Source organism: Rhipicephalus microplus, chromosome X (assembly GCF_043290135.1).
Source record: "Rhipicephalus microplus isolate Deutch F79 chromosome X, USDA_Rmic, whole genome shotgun sequence".
Lineage (NCBI taxonomy): Eukaryota > Metazoa > Arthropoda > Arachnida > Ixodida > Ixodidae > Rhipicephalus > Rhipicephalus microplus.
The window spans coordinates 441,491,049-441,509,904 of record NC_134710.1 but is presented as its reverse complement, the minus strand read 5'-3'; the positions used below and the strand labels follow the sequence as shown (position 1 = coordinate 441,509,904).

Here is an 18,856-nt window from a genome sequence, read left to right as displayed (position 1 = left end):
TTTTGCAGTTGGTTGTGTTGATGCGAGCCCACGCGTATGATTGGCTTGTGTGAAGACCCTTTGTTGAAAATAGGATATTTGAATATGAAATGAGAGCGGAGGTTCGGGCTTGGACTCGGGCAGACGCCTGAGGCTGCAATAAAGCGTCTCTTCACCGGACTACAACTCTTCCTACACGCTGCCACCGTGCACTCGAGTCATCGAGGGGACCCATTCCGAGCCTCAAACATCTTCCCTCCTTAGCTAGTGTAGAAGCTAGTCGATGAGGAGGAAATTAGCTGTAGGGTTCGAACGCAGCATGCGATTATGCTTTGATACATGCAGTATTCTTTTCGAGAACGACCTCAATTTAGTATTTTCGAGCACAAATGGCGAGGACATCAAAATTACTTACACTTAGGTGCATACGCTGCCAAACGTCAACATACATTTGATGACAACAGAAGCGCGCGTACTCTGTCAGATTTTTAAAAACCACTGATTGCGTAAAAGGCCCACGGGGCAAAACGGCCGCTTTAATAATGGTTTTGTCGGCCGTAAAACCATATAGGTAGCTTTTGAAGCAATGAGCAGCATGGTGTGGTGTCTTTATTGCGACAGGCGTCCAAGCGTGAAGTGCTGAGAGGCGGTGTTACGTGTATTGTGTGCGGATAACTTTGCATATATTGAAACATATTGCTCGAATGCGTGAAAGAACAATCTCTCACGTATAGTAAGTTCAAAAGGTGTATAAAAGCTAGAAAATTACGAGCGCATTTCATTTTCAGAGTAAGAAACAATGGACTATTGTCATTCAGTACAGCAAGTACGGGATGGTGGCTTTGTAACCGAAAAGCAAATAAATAATAATTTTACTAGTAAGCAGCATGAAAACAAAAAACGGATATTTTGTATAGGATTTCCCGAAAATCATTTCATGTGACGAAAAATGCGGGATAACTTTCTCCGCAGCAAAACAACAAGCATGTGTCCGGAGGTGCATGCCGCTTGAATGACTGCTCGCACAATCATAACGATCTCGTAGTGACTGCATTTGTTATTCATCTAAACTGCATAGCTCTCCAAAATATTATGCAGGAATTTGTGAGAAAAGGGCATTGCGAGGGCTCGGTGGAACACGCGGAAAAGGACGGCGCTGGCGCGAATGCCCGTACGGCGGCATGGCATCTCGAACTAGAAGTCGATGCAGACCAGTTGCTTAGCCCACAATCCTTTGCGTAAGCCACAATTTCGTTATCCACCTCACTCCACTTCGTCCTGCATTGCAGCTAGGTTCACATGCGTAGAGCTGTCTGATATTCGACCTGGCACGCTTCGTCATCCTCTGCTTTTTACCACATACGTGTTAATCCTCACAAAATAACTTTATTTCTATAGAAAAAAGAGCACATTCTCCAAGGTCTTGTCAGCGATTGCCGACGCCGGCTGTATTTTATAACGACAAGAGGAGAATGTTCTTTGAAACAACGTGATGTCACAAAGGGGTCGGAGTCATGATATACACAGGAAGAAAAGAGGTGTGGTTCCAACGCTTTTCATGTACATTTTTCGGGCGATGTGTTGACGTACAAACCATCATACAAAGTGTTACAAACAAACGTAGAAAGGGGTAAGAATGCGTCGTATCACGGTATCCTGGACACTATTCACCACCACTACTCCTGGCTATGTCTTCGTAGCACGGATAACACAATTTTATCTTAAAATCATAGAAACAACGCCCAAAGAATTCTGAACCCTACAAAAAGAGAATGTAAATATCACATGATATGCATTCGCTACCTGTATACGTGAGCTGTCGTTTAAAAAAAAAAACAAGCTCGAAAGCTTGCAAAGCATAAAAAATAACACGATCTCCCACTAAAGAAAACCATGTGTAGATTCGAAGAAGCTGGCGCTAACGCTTACACTGGTGGCAGAGTTGACGCAGGCGCTCATGGTGGCATTGCGCAGGAGAGAAACCTGGGCAGGTGCAATGCACGCAGCGATAGACCGGTGTTTTCTACTAGAACAATTTATAGCTGCAAATGGGCAATGAGAGACAGATGCTCTAATTGCACACAGAGACCCACTGTCCGTTTTTAGTTAACGCGAACCCTGGGAAGATTCATTGTTCAACAACACACAGAAAATATCTGCCACCGGTAGTATACCTTGGAGGTTAAGATCAGGTGCGCCCCGCCGCGGTGGTCTATGTCTTGGAGTGACCGAACACACGAAGTAGGTTTCCCACTAAGGTGAAAGTCTCAAAAGGTAGCTAAAATACTCCCGAAATTTCACGTCATCTAAACAGCTAGTAAATTTTATTTCGGTTGAAACAACTCGTGTATGTCTCCCCGCTGAAGTGGTCTAGTGGCTAAGGTACTCGGCTGCTGACCCGCAGGCCGCGGTTTTGAATCCCGATTGTGGCGGCTGCATTTCCAGTGGAGGCGGAAATGTTGTAGACCCGTGCGCTCAGATTTCAATGCACGTTAAAGAACCCCAGGTTGTCGAAATTTCCGGAGCCCTCCTCTACGGCGTCTCTCATAATCATATGGTGGTTTTCGGACGTTGAACTCCACTTATGAATCAATAAGATCGGCTGCCTACTGGGTGGCTAGTGAATGGTTGTGCAGTACGAGCTATCAAGAAACTTTGTAGCAGATGCTGCCTGCGCTGTTGCGAGGTGAGAGAGTGATGACGTAGTAGAGGAGAGAGGAGGGGGAGACGCGCATCCGCGATGGTAGCGTCAACATTGTTGGGAGGGATGTCTCGAGGACAGAGAGGGAAGAGCTAGCGCAGGCTAGTATAGGCCGCCTGCGTCGGCTTTGCAAGGAGACACTGTGCCGTGCTCCCTAATGGGTTGCAGAAATTAGTCTGCTTTTCTTTTCTCTAATCACAACCACCACCACCGTTGCAAGGTGAGAGTGGGAGCCTGGGAGAGAGAGGGGATGCGCATGCGCCATGGGGGTGTAAAACCACTGGGAGGGATGCCTAGAGGAGGAAGGGGAAGCGTATATATAATAGAAAAGGAGGATTGCGCATGCACTGTATGGGTGTCTCACCGCACACCGGATTGAGCTCGACCGTAAGACGCTGTCATAAGACGCCATAATATTGCTACGGGGTGCCACAAATGAACATTTTAGAAAAGAGGACGATGTTTAGGGCGAGCTCGTGCAGACCGGGTTCCATATTGTATGCCTGCCTGTTTATTAAAAGTAAAGGTATTTTTCAGACACCTTCTCCCCGTAACATTTTGGTGGAGGTGCTGGGTAACGCAACATTGAGCGAACAGAGTACTGTAGGATTAGGTGAAATGACATAATCGCCGTCAGCCACAGGTGGATCAGAAGAGACGTCGATATACGTCACAGCTGGACAAGATAGGTGAACAAAGTCGGCGGAGCATAGCTTTGGCGGCGCAGGATCGGGAGGGTCAACGGCGTGTGGTAGGACGAGCTGAACAACACCAGCAGAACAGTCAATTAGGGCGGAATGCTCCGACAGAAAATCGATTCCCAAAATGATGTCATGTGGGCAGTAATCCAGTACGTAAAACAGAACAGTGGTATGACGTCGAGCAACAGTGACATGGGCGGCACACATCCCGGTGACCGCTGGTGTTGCACCATCAGCTACTCGGACAAGAATGATGGGAGCAGGAGGGAGCACTTTCTTGAGTCGAGCACAAAGGCTGAAGTTCATGACTGATATGTGAGCGCCGGTGTCAATGAGTGCTGCCACAGAAGTACCGTCAACATTTACTTTAATCAAGTTGTTGTGTCCGGGTATCGTGTGTAGAGGAATTTCGAGTCGGGTCGTCGAAGCAGGCTCACCTCTAGGAGCTGCGCCCGTCAGTTTTCTGAGGACTGGTGGTAGGAGGGTGAAGGGGAACGACGTCGGTTAGTTGAGCGGGACAGGCGTCCAGAGGGCGACGGGGAGCGGCTTGGTTGGGCGGACCTGGATGGCGAAGCGTCATCTTGTGCCGTATAGATCGGCATCCGAGAGCCAGCAGGTGGGCGCCGGGTGTTGGCATAATGCGACCATGGCTGCCAACCCCAGGAAGTGCGGCAATGACGTGAAATATGGCCGACTCGTCCACAGTTGAAGCAGATCGGCCTGTCATCGGAAGTTCGCCATTCTGTGGGTTCCGGTAACGTGGCCGGTTGTTCGGTCCGCGGGACATATTAGGTGTACTGGGCAGTCGGTAGTCAGGTCAGTTAACGGGGCATAGCGTCTGAAGTCCAGCGTTGGCCAGTTCCTGGCGTACGACACTCTTGATCAAATAAATCGTGGCGCGAGAGTCGTCAGGGGCCTGGACTTGGTCAGAAAGGGGAGATGCTGCCTCGATTTCGTGGCGCACGATGCGCACGATATTGTCGGAAGAAGCAGGGGCTGGTAGCAGACGGGCGTCCTCGCAGGTAGATGTTGCAGCCATGTTGGGAAGACGCGAAAAATGTGGAGAGATACGGTGACTTTTCGCATCTTCGAAGCGTCGGCATTCATTAATAACGTCGTTTACGGTCGATGAGTTTCGAAATACGAGGAGATTGAAGGCGTCATCGGCGATTCTTTTGAGGATGTGCGCGACCTTTTTAGATTCCGGCATCTTTTCGTCAACCTTCCGGCAGGAGGCAAGCACATGTTGTATGTATGTGACGTATGACTCGGTGCCGGACTGGAGTCGGTACTCTAGTTCTGGAGGCGCTGCGTTAGAGTGCCTCGAGCGGGCAGCAGAGGCGAACGAGCCCATTAAGTCACGTCACACATAAAACATGAGTGCTATCTGGCAGTTATTTTGAAAAACAAAGCGCGGCGCGTGCGCGCCCGTCTCTGGGGTGATAAGGGACGTTAACGTCCAGAGTCGGGACGTTAGTTGTCAGACACAAACTACTTCAATGTATTCTGTTGTTCTCGCCATATTTGAGGAACATTTGCACCTTGACTGGCGTGACAACAGCATTACAATCAATCAGTGACAACTCTGGATATCAGCAAGAATATACCAGAGGGCAGTCTGTTCCGTCCGTGGTTGTAATGATGTAAACTAATTCAGGTGAAAAATGTTCGCTCACCAGCTGTGGAAATTGTTATCGAAGGGCTGCGACCGATCTTTGTGTGGTACGATCACTTCTTTCCGCATGAACCACCGCACAGTTTCTGCGCACGGAAAGGAATTATAATTTGTACTAAATGGGTGAAATGGCTTTATTGTCTAGACGTAAAGGATTGTGACGATGTTTTTATCATTTGTCGCTTATGACGCAGGCCACTTCGCGCACTCTTAAGAGGAGCAATGGCGATCTGCTGTCTGAATACGCGTTGCCTGGTCGAGTGTAAGTAAAGTTAACTGCTTGGACAGAGGTTTTCATGTTATTTGAGAGCGAGACCACCATGTGTGAACTGGTCTTATAAAATTAATTTTGAGAGTCTAATGTGCACCTAATGCACGCCTAATGAGTCACTAAAGTGACATTTGATCTGCAAAGTCTAATGTCTTTTAACATCAGACGTGCAATGGAAACTCAGATGACCACGTGCATCAAAATTTCTGATGATCCAAGTACGCAGATTTTCCATTGCGTGTCTAATGTCAAGACACATCACAACAAAGAAATTCACGTAAATCTAGTATAGCTAATAAAAACTAAATTTTTTACCACTAAGCGTAATAATCGCGGGAATTTTAGATTCCCAAACCACTATTTGTTTATGAGGAACACCGTAGTGCAGTGCTTCAGAAATTTCGACGACCTGTGATTTCTTAACGTGCACCTAAGTCCAATTCGATTTCTTGCTGATCTCAACATTCACGTTCATGTTGTTTTTTGGAAATTCAAAACACCAAACAGTTTGTATTCCCTTATATTTTTCGACCATCTTTCAGTAATTTCAACGTTGACATTACGAGAATGTCTTTGTACACATGCTTTAGTGTATGTCAGCTAGACCATAATAATAATAATAATAATAATAATAATAATAATAATAATAATAATAATAATAATAATAATAATAATAATAATAATAATTATTATTATTATTATTATTATTATTATTATTATTATTATTATTATTATTATTATTATTATTATTATTATTATTATTATTATTATTATTATTATTATTATTATTATTATTATAAGCAAATCCACTACCGCAAAAGCATTGCCTTTGAGATCTGTACTTGCTGGCATTGCAGAGTCTCAGAGATGGCCATCGCTTTTGACAAGAGTTGCGAACCTTTTTTGTTATGCAAACCAAACAAAACTGCGCAATTAAATATAACAATAACTAGTAATCAAGTTTTATTTGGCATGAAAAGTTATAGTTGCATTTGACTGTTATTGTAAAAGTACTTGTATAACAACTTGATAGTGCTGGCACCTGCACGCATAATTTTGTTAAGCCGGTAAACCAGCAGTTCAAACAGGCCTCGTTGTACTGCAGGCTCAGCACCAGCTTCAAGCGAGCACATGTGCAAGTCCGCGGTTACATAATTGCCGTGTTGATAGATATTGCGTGAATTGTATGCTTATCGTCCTTTAGAATTCGTCTACTGAATAGTTTTCGTGTGTCGGATGTTCTACTGCATTTATCCAGTGGCGGACGATGCCTCGCCGTGCGACGTTGCCGCTCCAAACAGCCTCATCGGACGCGCGCCTTTGTGTACGCTCTCAAAAGTGATTTATTCCTTCATTTGTCGATTACACGTGTTGTTCGCATGATTCAATGTCGAGTGTACTTCTGAATACAATCAACAACCCCGTGTTGTGACAAGAAGTGACTGGTGTTATACAAGAGCAAAAGCGTGAGCCTTTTGACGGGTGACTGAAGAATGCACAGCCAATGCCAAACTTCGGTAAGTTGAAAAAAAAATCGCTGAACTACGTAACTGAGTTAGTTCATTGCGTGACGACTGGTATGCAGGAACCGATGCCCCGGGCGGCGTGTTGGCACAGGGAGGATAATGAACCAGAGACCCGATAGGCAGGTATGTCTTGAGGTGGCTTATTTTATATCACCGTAAGTATCAGTCGCAGTGCGCGTTGATTACATGTTTTAAAGATTCACCTTGCGCTACGCGATCTATCCTTCGGTCATGAAAGCCTCGTGCCAGGCTGTTATTCCTTGGCCTTTTACTGCACGAGGTTATGCTTTGATTCCTTGTCGCCGTGTAAAAGAAGTGTCTGCTTTTAGATATACGGGTGTGGCCAGACCAGTTCACGTTCACACAACTCGATAGTTTGTGCGTTATTACGCGCAATACTATCACACCACTGGGCACGTAGATAAAAAAATGCACAGCCCTTTCAAGCACACATGATGGTTATGTTTTTGTGGTTGCACCCTGAACCTTTTTGGCGAGAAATCCGCGTAATTCTTCTGTGGTTAAAATTACTACCTAGGAGCTTCATAAATATTTTGAGAAGTAACTTGAAGTATGTGTATTTCGATAAACTACACTATGTGCTGAAACTAACAGCACACTCTTACCACCGCTTTGAAGATATGCGGATATCGAGATATTGAGTAGTGTTAGTAGATGAATACATTAATTCAATTATATAGTTAGGCTAATACATGACACCCTTTGTTTCAATATTTGTGTGTGAACTTTTGTCAGCCATATAAATCTTCGTTTTCTTCTTGAAGCATACAAGGTTCTCCACCAGAAATCTCTTACAGTGTGCTCATGTAGTAGAATTGTTGCTTGATTGTGTGGGGCTTCAATTTGTACTTTCGTGTTTTTTTCTACATCAGCGCCTTATTGATATTGCCTGTTTCCTTGTAAGACAAAGATGTGTATCCAATGTGTAGCATTCAGTGATTTATTATTCATTTTGTTTTGTAAGGTAGTGAATTAGAAAAAAGGAGCTTACTCATATGTTTCAAAATGGTGACAGAAAGTTGCAGAATATTATTATTTTTGTCAAGGGCTTACGTAACTAAAAGAAATTCTTCAGATAACTTGTGCGAACAGATCAAACTACATGAGAATTCGCTTCAGAGTTCCAACAGTTCGTTTTCTGAATAGCTTACATTTATGTTGGAAAACAATATGTATGACTTGCTCACACCCCACGTTATGTGCACATACACCATGCACTCTTTTCACATGTTGTTTTCAAACTTTAGATAGCCCATACACATGTGCATGCTCTGGGTAGTGTTATTATGTAGTTTTGTGAATGCGGAACATGCAGTGGCACTGTCTCAGTTGTCATCAAGAAGTGGCCAATCCAATGATACCTGTTCTAGTCGTGCCATGATCCCTTTACTCAAGGATCAACCTTTTAATGTATCAATATACACTTGGCTGAAGACATGCTTGGTAATTGCTATCTGTGTGTGATATAACGTTTCTTTTGTGTGAAAGTAATCGTTTGTGGTATTTGTTACGTATGTATCCTCTATGACAGCTGTTCATGGCACTGAAAAAGACTACAAGTTGCAGTGCACAATTGAAGCTGTCTTCCTGCAAGCCATAACGAGACTTATTGAGTCGTAGGCATTTCTTTTATTTTTTTATCACACTGGGACAATTTGGACCTATAGCACCTATAGAGAAATGGGTACATTGATATTTGGCTTAGGTGTGGGAAGCCTTTGTCCTGCACTTTAGCGCAGTATTCCTTGGACATGGAAAATGTATAATTTGGTTTGTAATCCTTGAACGTGCAATGCTGCCAGAGCTAACGTTGTGACACTTCGAGGTGTCTAGATAATATTAACAGTTGTTTTTTGTCATTGGTGTCTTGACAAAGACTGATCTACTTGTTGAAAAGTTGTACAAAGAAAAAAATACAGCACTGTTTGTAAGATATTTAGCTCAATAATAGTTAGCTCAACATAACACAAGGATGAGAATGGTGCACTTACTTTAAACAAAGTGGGTTATTGCAATGAAACCACAAAGATTTGCGGCGGTGATGCCCACCCTATATATTTTAGTGCTTCGGTTGCAATAAACCAGTTTATATAAAGTTAGGTGATGTGTTGTGTCTTCTCTTCTAATTTTTGTTTCATTGTGCTAAATATCACATACGTTGAATGGTTGGCTGCAGTGACACTTGGTCTTATAGGATTCGTTTATGTTTCCAAGTTTACTCCATTTTGTAATAAACATCTATTTTTTTAGGACTGCCATAAAACTGCGCAGTGAAATCTTACTTATAATCATGTTGTTTCGCTTATTGTTGTGATGATTGCTTTTACGTTCAAATTTTTTGTTTTAATGAAAACAAAACATCCTTTAACAACGTTTTTTTACAAGTAAAAATGTCATTCATTTTTTAAACTTTTTAAAGGGACAGTAAAGAACTTCAAGTCTGAATATTGTTATGAAATTAAATAAGCGAACTTTTGCTATGTGCACATGCTGCTCGAGAATTTGGCGATTTTGTGCTTAAGAAAGTTACAGCGGTTGTTTTTTTAGCTGGTTTTCAAATTTTCAAACGTATGAGCAGATTCGTGGTATTTTATAGGTTGTAGTGCAATCGTGTCTAAAGTAGCATAATGCAACATGCAAGTACCTATTCCTTTCTAACAAAGTTTTCTCAAATAACTTATATGCCTGAGAGTTTGATCTTCTGAAAGAAGGACAGCTTTTCTTGGAAGGTCGCAGCTCTTCACGTTTCATCGCATTGTTTTGAACATGTTACCACAACAATGTATGAAAATACTGTGCACCTGTATGTCACACAGCTCACAACACAGATCAAGGCCTATGACACAGAAAAGTGTAATCGGAATGATAGCGCCTTAAATAGCCCTGTTGGGTCGCAAAGTTCAATCCTTGAATGAATTCATACTCTTATGAAAGTAAATATATGTTGATCATACTGGGCAAGTTGGAACGTACTTGGGAGAAAACAGTAGTGCAAGCAAATACATGGACAACTGCACCCGCTATTCTTTCTGTGTCAGCGTCTTAGCTTATGCCGCTGTTCACTCCTGAGTGTACGTTTTATTACCTCGTTTAGCTCGTACAAACACTCCTAATTGTATTATCTCTGTGACATGTGGGTTCAGACAATACTTTGGCATCTTCATGATTTTTAAAATAGTCATGAGTTCAACACTGAAAGGTGCTCTTTCCTTGAATACTTGATTAATGCGAGTGTTTGGTTGGGTCGGTAATTCATCGCCTAGAAACTTTTCTATACTACGGCAAAATATGAACAGAGAGATGGGAGATGACACAAACTAGTGCTAGTTTGTGTTGTCACCCTTTGTATTGTTCATGTTTATCCTACTGTTGAAATTTTCCTTTAGAAAGGGTTGCTATCCTTATCCTATCAAGATGTTCAGCAAGTACCAACACACCCCAGTGTGCATTCTTCTGCTTGTTAGTGACCAGAGATCAATTGCATCATTTGCAATGTTTGCTAGTGAACATTCACAACTGTGCACTCTAAAGCATGGAGCTAGAAAAAATATTTTCATTTTTATAAAACTTTTGTCAACTTTCAAGGTAATAATTAATGTAGTTTTACTATCGAAAAATACACAAAAGTATTCAAGGGTACAAAAATCTTTTCGCTTGCTTCTTGTAGTCTGTTGCTTGTTGCTTGTAGAAAAATGTGTTGAAATGACCTGTAATGTGTTACAACATGATATCTGTGTAATATATTGTACGTTACAGAAATCGCCATTTTACTATTTTTTTTTCACGAGAGTTTAGATTTGTGTAGCTCTATCACCAAGATGTAGCTCTACATTTCATGTCCCTGTTTGTTACTCAATTTCTCCTTGCACATGAAGTGTGCATGGGGGTAGAGAGCAGCCACCCTCCTCACCTAGTTACCTAAGGTGGGGGCCGAAAAATTGGAAGCTTACTTAACCAAGTAAGGGAAAAAGGGGTGCTGTGGTAAACCTCCGGCCACCCCAAGGTAAAAAGACCCTGCGCACACCTATGACTTTGCACCTCTGATCATGAGCTCTCAATAGTTTTCTGTTAAAGAGGGATTTCAATGTGAAAGTCTTGTGTAAAACCTGGTTCTGGAATAGACCTACTGATGCATGCCGTAGTCATAAATGAAGTGTCATTGAAATCGTGACAGGAGGTTAATCTGCCATATAGCGCTAGAGAAGCTCACTGAACTAATTCCTCTGTCAGTGATAGCTGACATCTCTCTCTGATTGCTCATGAATCTGCAGCCCTCTAAACTGATTGCAGCGGTTAGTTTTCTTTCTTTTTTTTTCAATGCAGCATGAAGTCAAAGCTATGTAGTTCGGCATTGCATCCAGATGGATTATTCAATAAAAATTATAAAAATATATCACTATTTAGAAACGACATAAGTCATGAATTGCAATGTCTATTCACGTGCTGCGCGGAAATGTATGCTTCAGTGCCTGCAAAATTTTCGCCTTCTCTCTTGCAGGTTTTCAATACAGTTGCGGTGCCACGAAGACGGTGCTACGCGAGACCCTTTAATCAGTGCAAAGTCAACACTTAAATAGAGATACAATGACTTTAAGAAATGTCTCATTTGGTGTTACTTTTTTGTTTGTAATTACGAAAAATGCTTTAGCAAGAATTGGAATCTTGTTTCCAAATGCGGGCATTATTATTTATCGGCTTTGAAAGATTCTAACTTGTCAAAAAACAATAAACTATTCAGTAGTCTAAATGGTCTGCTGGTATTTGTTTTGCAATTCTGTAATGTGTGCACACTTTCATATTAATAATGAAACCATTTATTGATCTGCGTGCACCAAATGTGCTGTTGATGGCATAGGGCCTAAGTCGTTTGATGACGTTTGATGTCAACCTAATGCATATGCGTGGTTGCAATTCACTAGACAACGGGCATCAGAAACTCAAATGTCAGGACTCTATAGACTAACGCTAGGCAATGATCATCAGAAACTCGCATGTCGGGCCTCTATAGACTTACGCTAGACAAAGCTCATCAGAAACTCTAATGCCATGACACTATAGACTAACGGTGGCCAATTACTACTATACTCATATTAGGTATGCATTACAAAGTGCACTAGACTGACATTAGACAGTTAAGTGATTGTGATGTCGAACGACATTAGTCTGTTTATAAAAGTACACTTAATTTTTTTCATATCGGCGGGACATACTTTTCACGTGTGAAATAAAATTGTAGTTTGGTCGGTGAAGTGCACCGGGTTTTTTTTTTACCTTCACCACATTCTTATATTAGTAATGTGTGTTCAGATGGCGTTTTCCTGCGAGTTCTGACAATTAAAAAAAACTTGGGAACTTTGTATAATATACTATGCACTAATTTTTACTTGCCCTTTAGCGAGAGCCAGGACGTCACCTCGGTGGCACCACTCAATGTATCGAATGGCAGAGGCCGGCGACTGAGCCCGACGTCATTAGCTGAGCGCCGGCGTCAAGGACTGAGGACTTTTTGGCGTGTCCACAAGAACACGTTGCTGTACGCCTTTTTTATCGTGCTCATCATTGGCTGTCTCACAGCCACAGAGGTAAGGCTTAAGCGGTCAGGGCACGTAAGCTGGCTTTATTTTACGCTTAAACTTTCTGAAGAGCAGACGCAAGCAAGTTGTGACGTTGACCGCATTCGCGAAATTCATTGCATCGTTGTGAGCAGCTCTTGCCGACAAGGTTAGGTGAAATCAGCCAACTCTGTCAGAGAACACTAGCCGCGATGGCACTCGTAAGCTTAGCAGCGCTAGATACCAACATACCGGATGATTTGCACCCTGAACGAGGCCAGTTGTCAACAGGTGTCATTAGACACCTGTTGCTAAATGACGGATTATATTATTGGCATTCACCATCGCGCTTCCCACGTAGTTTTCGTTCAGGTATTCACAAACTCCCTGCAAGAATTTTAGAAAGCATTCTTGGGAGCGAAGCTCATACGTGACCGTCTATTTGGCGCGTCCGTTGAAACGTTCAGGGCCCCGAGTAGCGGAAACGGCCGACCAGGGTTTTGCGTAAACCTGTCAGTTTATGTAGAAGCGTCCCCTGCTGAGCCAGTTGGTACATCATGCCTCGCCATGGTGGTATAGTGGCTAAAGTACTCGGCTGCTGACCCGCAGGTTGCGGGATCGAATCCCAGCTGTGGCGGCTGCATTTTCGATGGAGGCGAAAACGCTGTAGGCCCGTTTGCTCAGATATGGGTACACGTTAAAGAACCCCAGGTGCTCAATATTTCCGAAGCCCTCCACTATGGCGTCTCTCATAATCATATGGTGGTTTCGGGACGTTAAACTCCACATATAAATCAATCATCAGTTTTTACATCATTGTAGAAACATTGAATTAACTATGCCTTTAACTTTATTCGTGACGACGCATGTCTTGGACTTTCTTGGACTTTTTTCAGCAAATTTAGTTGTAAGTGAGCCTCTATCTTATTCGAAACTTGAAGATGGCTATACCTTGCTTGTTCCTTTATCCAGTGGCCGAGCCCTAGCAATCACACGATTGACAACCTCCGAGACGCTTCAGCACACCGCATTAAAGCTAGCTGCGAACACATTACGTGGCAACAAATGTAATCTGTTGGGTTGGATCGTCAGCCGTTACTTCCAGAAGTCTTGCCGGCAACAACTTTGAAGCAGTAAGGAGAAAGCTTCGATACATCGTCGGCATAAAGCTGAACACGAGGAAGCAAGCGTGCTTAGAACTTGATCGCCAGTGGTCGTTCATCATGAAGCCGTCGACAAGAACACGGTATAGCGACAAAGGGCACTGCTCGTCGCCGAAGCGCGCCGCTGATGTGTTTGTGCCCGGCCGCTCGTGGCATGTGTATACGCTTATGTGCAATTCAAAGAGTCACGAACAGTACTCCTAACATGCAGTCGGCTCATATGATAGAGTGACACGCATTAGTCGGCAAGAATCGCAGAGTTCAGTCATACTCAGTCAAGCACTTACATTGCCCCTCCGCGTTGGTCTAGTGGCTAAAATACTCGACTGCTGAACCGCACGTCCCGGGATCACATCCCGGTTGCAGCGGCTGCATTTTCGATGGAGGCGAAAATGCTGTAGGTCCATGTGCTCAAATTTGAGCACATGTTACACAACCCCACGTGGTTGAAATTTTCAGAGAACTCCACTACAGCGTCTCTCAAAATCATATGGTGGTTGTGGGACGTTAAACCCCACATATCAATCATGAACCTATAATAAGAGCTTAGCAATCAATCAGGATCAGACACAAAAATTTTTATCACCTGGCTGACTACGCCTTAGGTCACAATACTTTTCTCAACTGGACCCAGTCGGATTCAACTCACCAAAATATTACTCATTTTGAAACTCACGAACTCTCGGCTCGGTCTGAATAAGTCTTTGTGAATCGACTCATGAGTTCCTTAATGCAAGGATCGGCCACCTGGGGCCACACATTCAACCCACGTGACAGTATTTTGTGGCCTGCGGCACGACGTGAAGACCATCCCCTTCTCCCACCTCCTATTGATATCAAGTGGAGTTTTTAGAGTCTTGGCTTGTAACCAATGCTTGTAAATTACAATTTTGTGACATGATTGCAGAGAATAAACATGATTCCTCTTAAAATTTCGGACATTATTATTATTTCACAGATTTTTTGGGGGAGGGTGAAGCACCTTTTGGGGTCACCTTCTGTCAGCATGCATCGTCGTCTGCTGTCGTGACGGTCCATTTCCATGAGCGCAAGGGAGGGCGCCCCAAACTTCACGCTCGCCATGTGCCAAGAAAGAGTGAACGCCGCACGTTGCCATGCCAAAATGCTTTTTCTGCAGCCAACGCAGGAGTACAAATCTCGCAAACAAGGAGAATGCGCCCTCGCCCGCGAAAGATGATGAGGTTGGCAGTGCCTTCTAGCAAGTTGATTGATTAAAGTAAAGACTGGGAAGCGACGAAGCATCCAGGGAAGGTTCTTTCAGCTCTAGTAACAAAAAAAACCTGGAAAAGGGCGAAGCATGCAGCGTGCGCCAGTGCCTCCCAAAACCAGACCCGCCGTCCGTTTTGGGGTAACGCGCACGCTGCGAATCTTTACTGTAGAACTACGTACAAGAAAAGGCTCTCCTCGGCCCTGCATTGCAGGTCAAGATACAGTGACTATAAATACGGGGTGGTCACTGAACAGTTGTGGAGCGAAGTCAGTTTTTTTTCTCTCAGGAAACTTGCTAGCACACGCTGCATGCGTCGGCGTTATCGTTCACGGGTGAAGGGACGTTTCATAGTAACTTGCGAGCTGGTAGTTCAGCGTTTATCGGAGAAAGAGCATTTTCATAGTGAACGCACGTCGTTCACTTTCTATCGAATAGACAACCACCCAGAAGATGCCCATGTAGAAGGAAATTAATCATGCCTCAAGCATTCCGTGCAAATATTTAACCAGCGAAAGCTGCAACATGCAGCCCTTGGTTCAGCAGTGGGTAAACCAACGCTACACAGAAGGATTTCGCTATTATTGGTTACATATTTGTGCTTAATGAGATTAGGCACACGTTTGGCTTTGCAGAGTGCGTATTTTACGTGCCGCACATTGTGCCTTAAGTGATGGCGGTCATAGAGGAGTTTAATGAGTGGCTAAATTTGGTACACAGTGCGTTAATCGCAATGATTATTCTCGAACGACAGGCGGTCACAGATGTCGCGTTCGTTGCCAAAGTGCTGCTAAATAAACTCCCATCAAAAGCGGGCATTTGCTTCGGCAAACGCGCCCTCCCAACCATCACGTCGACGCTGTTGAGCCCGCAACACCTCTAGGGGAGCATGGTATTCGTGCATCGCTAGTTAAACTGGTGGCGTGGTTTGCAGGATCAGCCCGCCACCGGCGCTTGCATTCCCGTTCGCGATTTAGCGCGGCTTGGAAAGTTGCCCAATCATCGGTACGGCCTCCCAGGCCTGTTTTTGTGCCCCATGCAGCACCGCCCCGGCCAATGCGAGCTCTCTCACGTTTTCACTACTGACATTCTTCTAGAGTGTTCCGTGCCATACCCATGTGAAAGCTCCTAGGAAAAAATGATGCGTGCTTGCTCGGCGCCCCGGATGGGACTGGATGAATGACGTCACTCACAACGCAGCCAAGGGCGCATGTGCTCAAGTACGATGCTGAGAACGACGTAACTGATAGCTCAGCTAATGAAGAGCCCTTGTGACATCGATGTCAAACGGTTTTCATCTCTGCTAGCCATATACAGCTTTTGCTGTAAAGCAGCCTTACCCTTCAAAACTGTTTGTGTGAACGCATCGGGATCACACGTACTAGAAGAGAGAACATTGCCACAAGTTGCTTGACGTCTCCCAAATAAGCACGCTACTTTCTGCTTTTGGAAATGCCGCCAAGCAAATGGCAAGAAAAGCGGACAATGCACCGGTGGACTGCGCGCGTGCCACCACACCGCGTGCTTGAAGAAGGTGACTGGTGGCTCATGGTATGACCCGTTTGCGACTGCATGCATGAAGAGCTCGACGAAGTTTTGGCTGGCTTGTGTGATATATTATGCATCCCGTTGTTTTTCTGAAGTTCACACGTGCAAGTTCGGCTTTATTAAATAGTTTTTACCAAGAGGTGTTGTATTTATTGGTAACAATTTTTAAGATAGATTGGTAGAAGAGTAAATAGCAACCGGAAAACAAATAATGCGAATAACGTAACTACTGGGTAGTTTGTGTGATGTTAACGTGGGTTCAGGATTCGCTCCAGAAAGAATAACGCAGCACGCAGGTGGACAAACACGCGTAAGACACCTTCACACACATGACAAGACTCAGCAAATAGAGAAAAACAGTTAAATTTGACATGAGGGCTGTTACGCGAAATAGTCAAGCAGTAGCGTACAGTTTGTTGTCGGAGCCGATGAAGTTGCCGAGTTGAAAGCGCCTTGTGTAGACCGTCTGTCCGATTCCGTAGCTCGGTGTTTGGTCTGGTCGCGTGAAGTCAAGAAGGTCCACTCTGTGGCCGTTGATGCCGGAACTCTGCGCCCAAGGGAGCCGCTCCACGGTGGACGCCCTCGGCCTGTGCGTGCTCGTGGGCCGAACTCTGAGTGTGCCCGTCTGCCCACAGCGTCAAGACCTTGGCCCAGCCTCGTGCACGTTCCCTGGCCTGATCTCCTTTTAGAGGAACAGGCGGGAGCACTCTAATTCGAGGCAGCAGGAGGTAGGGCTCCGGGTTTTCCCATGGACCGGACGCCCAGCGAAGGAGAGCCCAGCCTTGCAATTCGGACTCTCGTGCACGGTCCACGCTCTCTCTAGACACGCCGCGCACACGATCGCCGTCCTCTTTGCCCCCGCACGGCGCACACATTCAAAAGGCCACACAAGTCGCCACCCCACGGCATACTGTTTTGTTTTTGCACATTTCAACCCGCGCGCACCATATATTATGACAATACTCCCTTTTTCAAGAAAGCTGTTTACAACTATTCTAAAAGAGGCGCGCGGGAAGAGAGTTAATTCACAGCACGCTTTCCAGTTTGTGCGGTTGAGTGTGTTGCTACAAGTTAAGCACGACTCATGTAGTCCTCTGAGCTGAACAATCTGATGTTCTCAGCATTGAATTCACTGGCAATGTTTAAACCAGAACTTTCTGAAAGAGGGAACAGCTCGGCCAAGAAGACAAGAATCTTTCCACAAAACACGGTGTTCTGGGACCTCGACAGCCTTCGAAGCAAGTCATTGCATGTCCTCAGCAGCTGGTTCTTGCAACACTTGAAGAACAGCTCCTCTTTCCAGATGCTGACTTTGTCCTCCATGAGGCTGAAAAACTCCTCGCTTTCGTTGAGGGGCAAGCTATCGAAAACGTCGCACAGAAGCAGCACAAGCAGGCTTCCCGAACACAAGTCAGGTTCCCTTGCCAAGGTGATGGAAAGGTCAATCAGGTGATTGGCTGTGTTCTCGTTCAAGCCAATACGCAGAAGCAGCGAGAGAATCCCCTTCAAGGCCAAGTCTACAGCCTGCCGCTGGTTGTCCATCTCTTGTGTCGCGATCGAGCGTACTCCCTGAACGACATGTTCGATGGCCAACTCCCCTTCCAAGTAGCGCTTGATGAGTTTCGCGCAAAACATGTCTCTTCTGACACAGCCCGCTCGTCGTCCACTTTGGCGCGAGCTTTTTCCAATTGTTCGTGCGCAATCTTTCACGTCTCCTCCAGCCGATCCCGCGAGTCAAAGACATACGTGTATGTTGTCCGTGTTTCTCCGTCGAGTTCTCATTCATCCACAGCTGTCTTAATACTGTCAGCTGTCCTCGGACATGTCGACCATAGATAAGCTGAAAGGGAGAGAACCCGAGGCTTGCCTCTGGTACTTCTCGGTACGCAAAAGGCAGCGGGGCGAGGTACCTGTCCCATGATCTTGGTTTCTCTTGACACATTCTCCTTAACATCATCTTCAAGGTGCCATTGAATTTCTCGACGAGGCCATTCGCCATGACTTGGTATGGCGTCGTCTTAAGAAGCTTCACGGAGACAAGCTGACTAACCTCTTTCATTAAGTCGGAGGTAAAGCTTGCTCCCTGGTCGGTGACTATTTCTTTGGGTAAACCAATGCGGGAAAACATTTGGATGAGCGCTTCTGCAACATGAACGGCATCAATTGCGGGAAGTGCTACAGCATCCATGGATACCTAGTTGCGAAACCAACTAAGGTCAGAACGTATTGGTTCCCCCGATCTGACATTGGTGAGAAGGGGCCGATCAGATCCACTGCCACTCTTTCAAAAGGTGTGCGGATGAGAGGTATGTTGCCCAATGGAGCGACTCCTACTTTTCCATTAGGTGTTGTTCGTTGACATATGTGACATGATTTCACGAAGCATTTTACATCTCCGTGAATATCAGGCCAGAAGAATTCTTGCAAAATACGATTGGTTGTTCTTTTGATTCCCTGATGCCAAGTCATGATGTTTTCATGGGCAACTTCT

At 44.7% G+C, this 18,856-nt stretch overlaps 1 protein-coding gene across 2 annotated transcripts in view; it reads left to right on the top strand.

Moving 5' to 3' along the window:
- LOC119161812 (uncharacterized) overlaps window positions 1–18,856 on the top strand; it is a 100,212-nt gene that overhangs the window by 16,195 nt on the left and 65,161 nt on the right. For both annotated transcript variants that reach the window (XM_075880535.1, XM_075880536.1), the window contains exon 2: window positions 12,270–12,456. In XM_075880535.1, coding sequence (XP_075736650.1) covers window positions 12,270–12,456 — 187 coding nt within the window. The remainder of the gene's footprint in view (window positions 1–12,269; window positions 12,457–18,856) is intronic.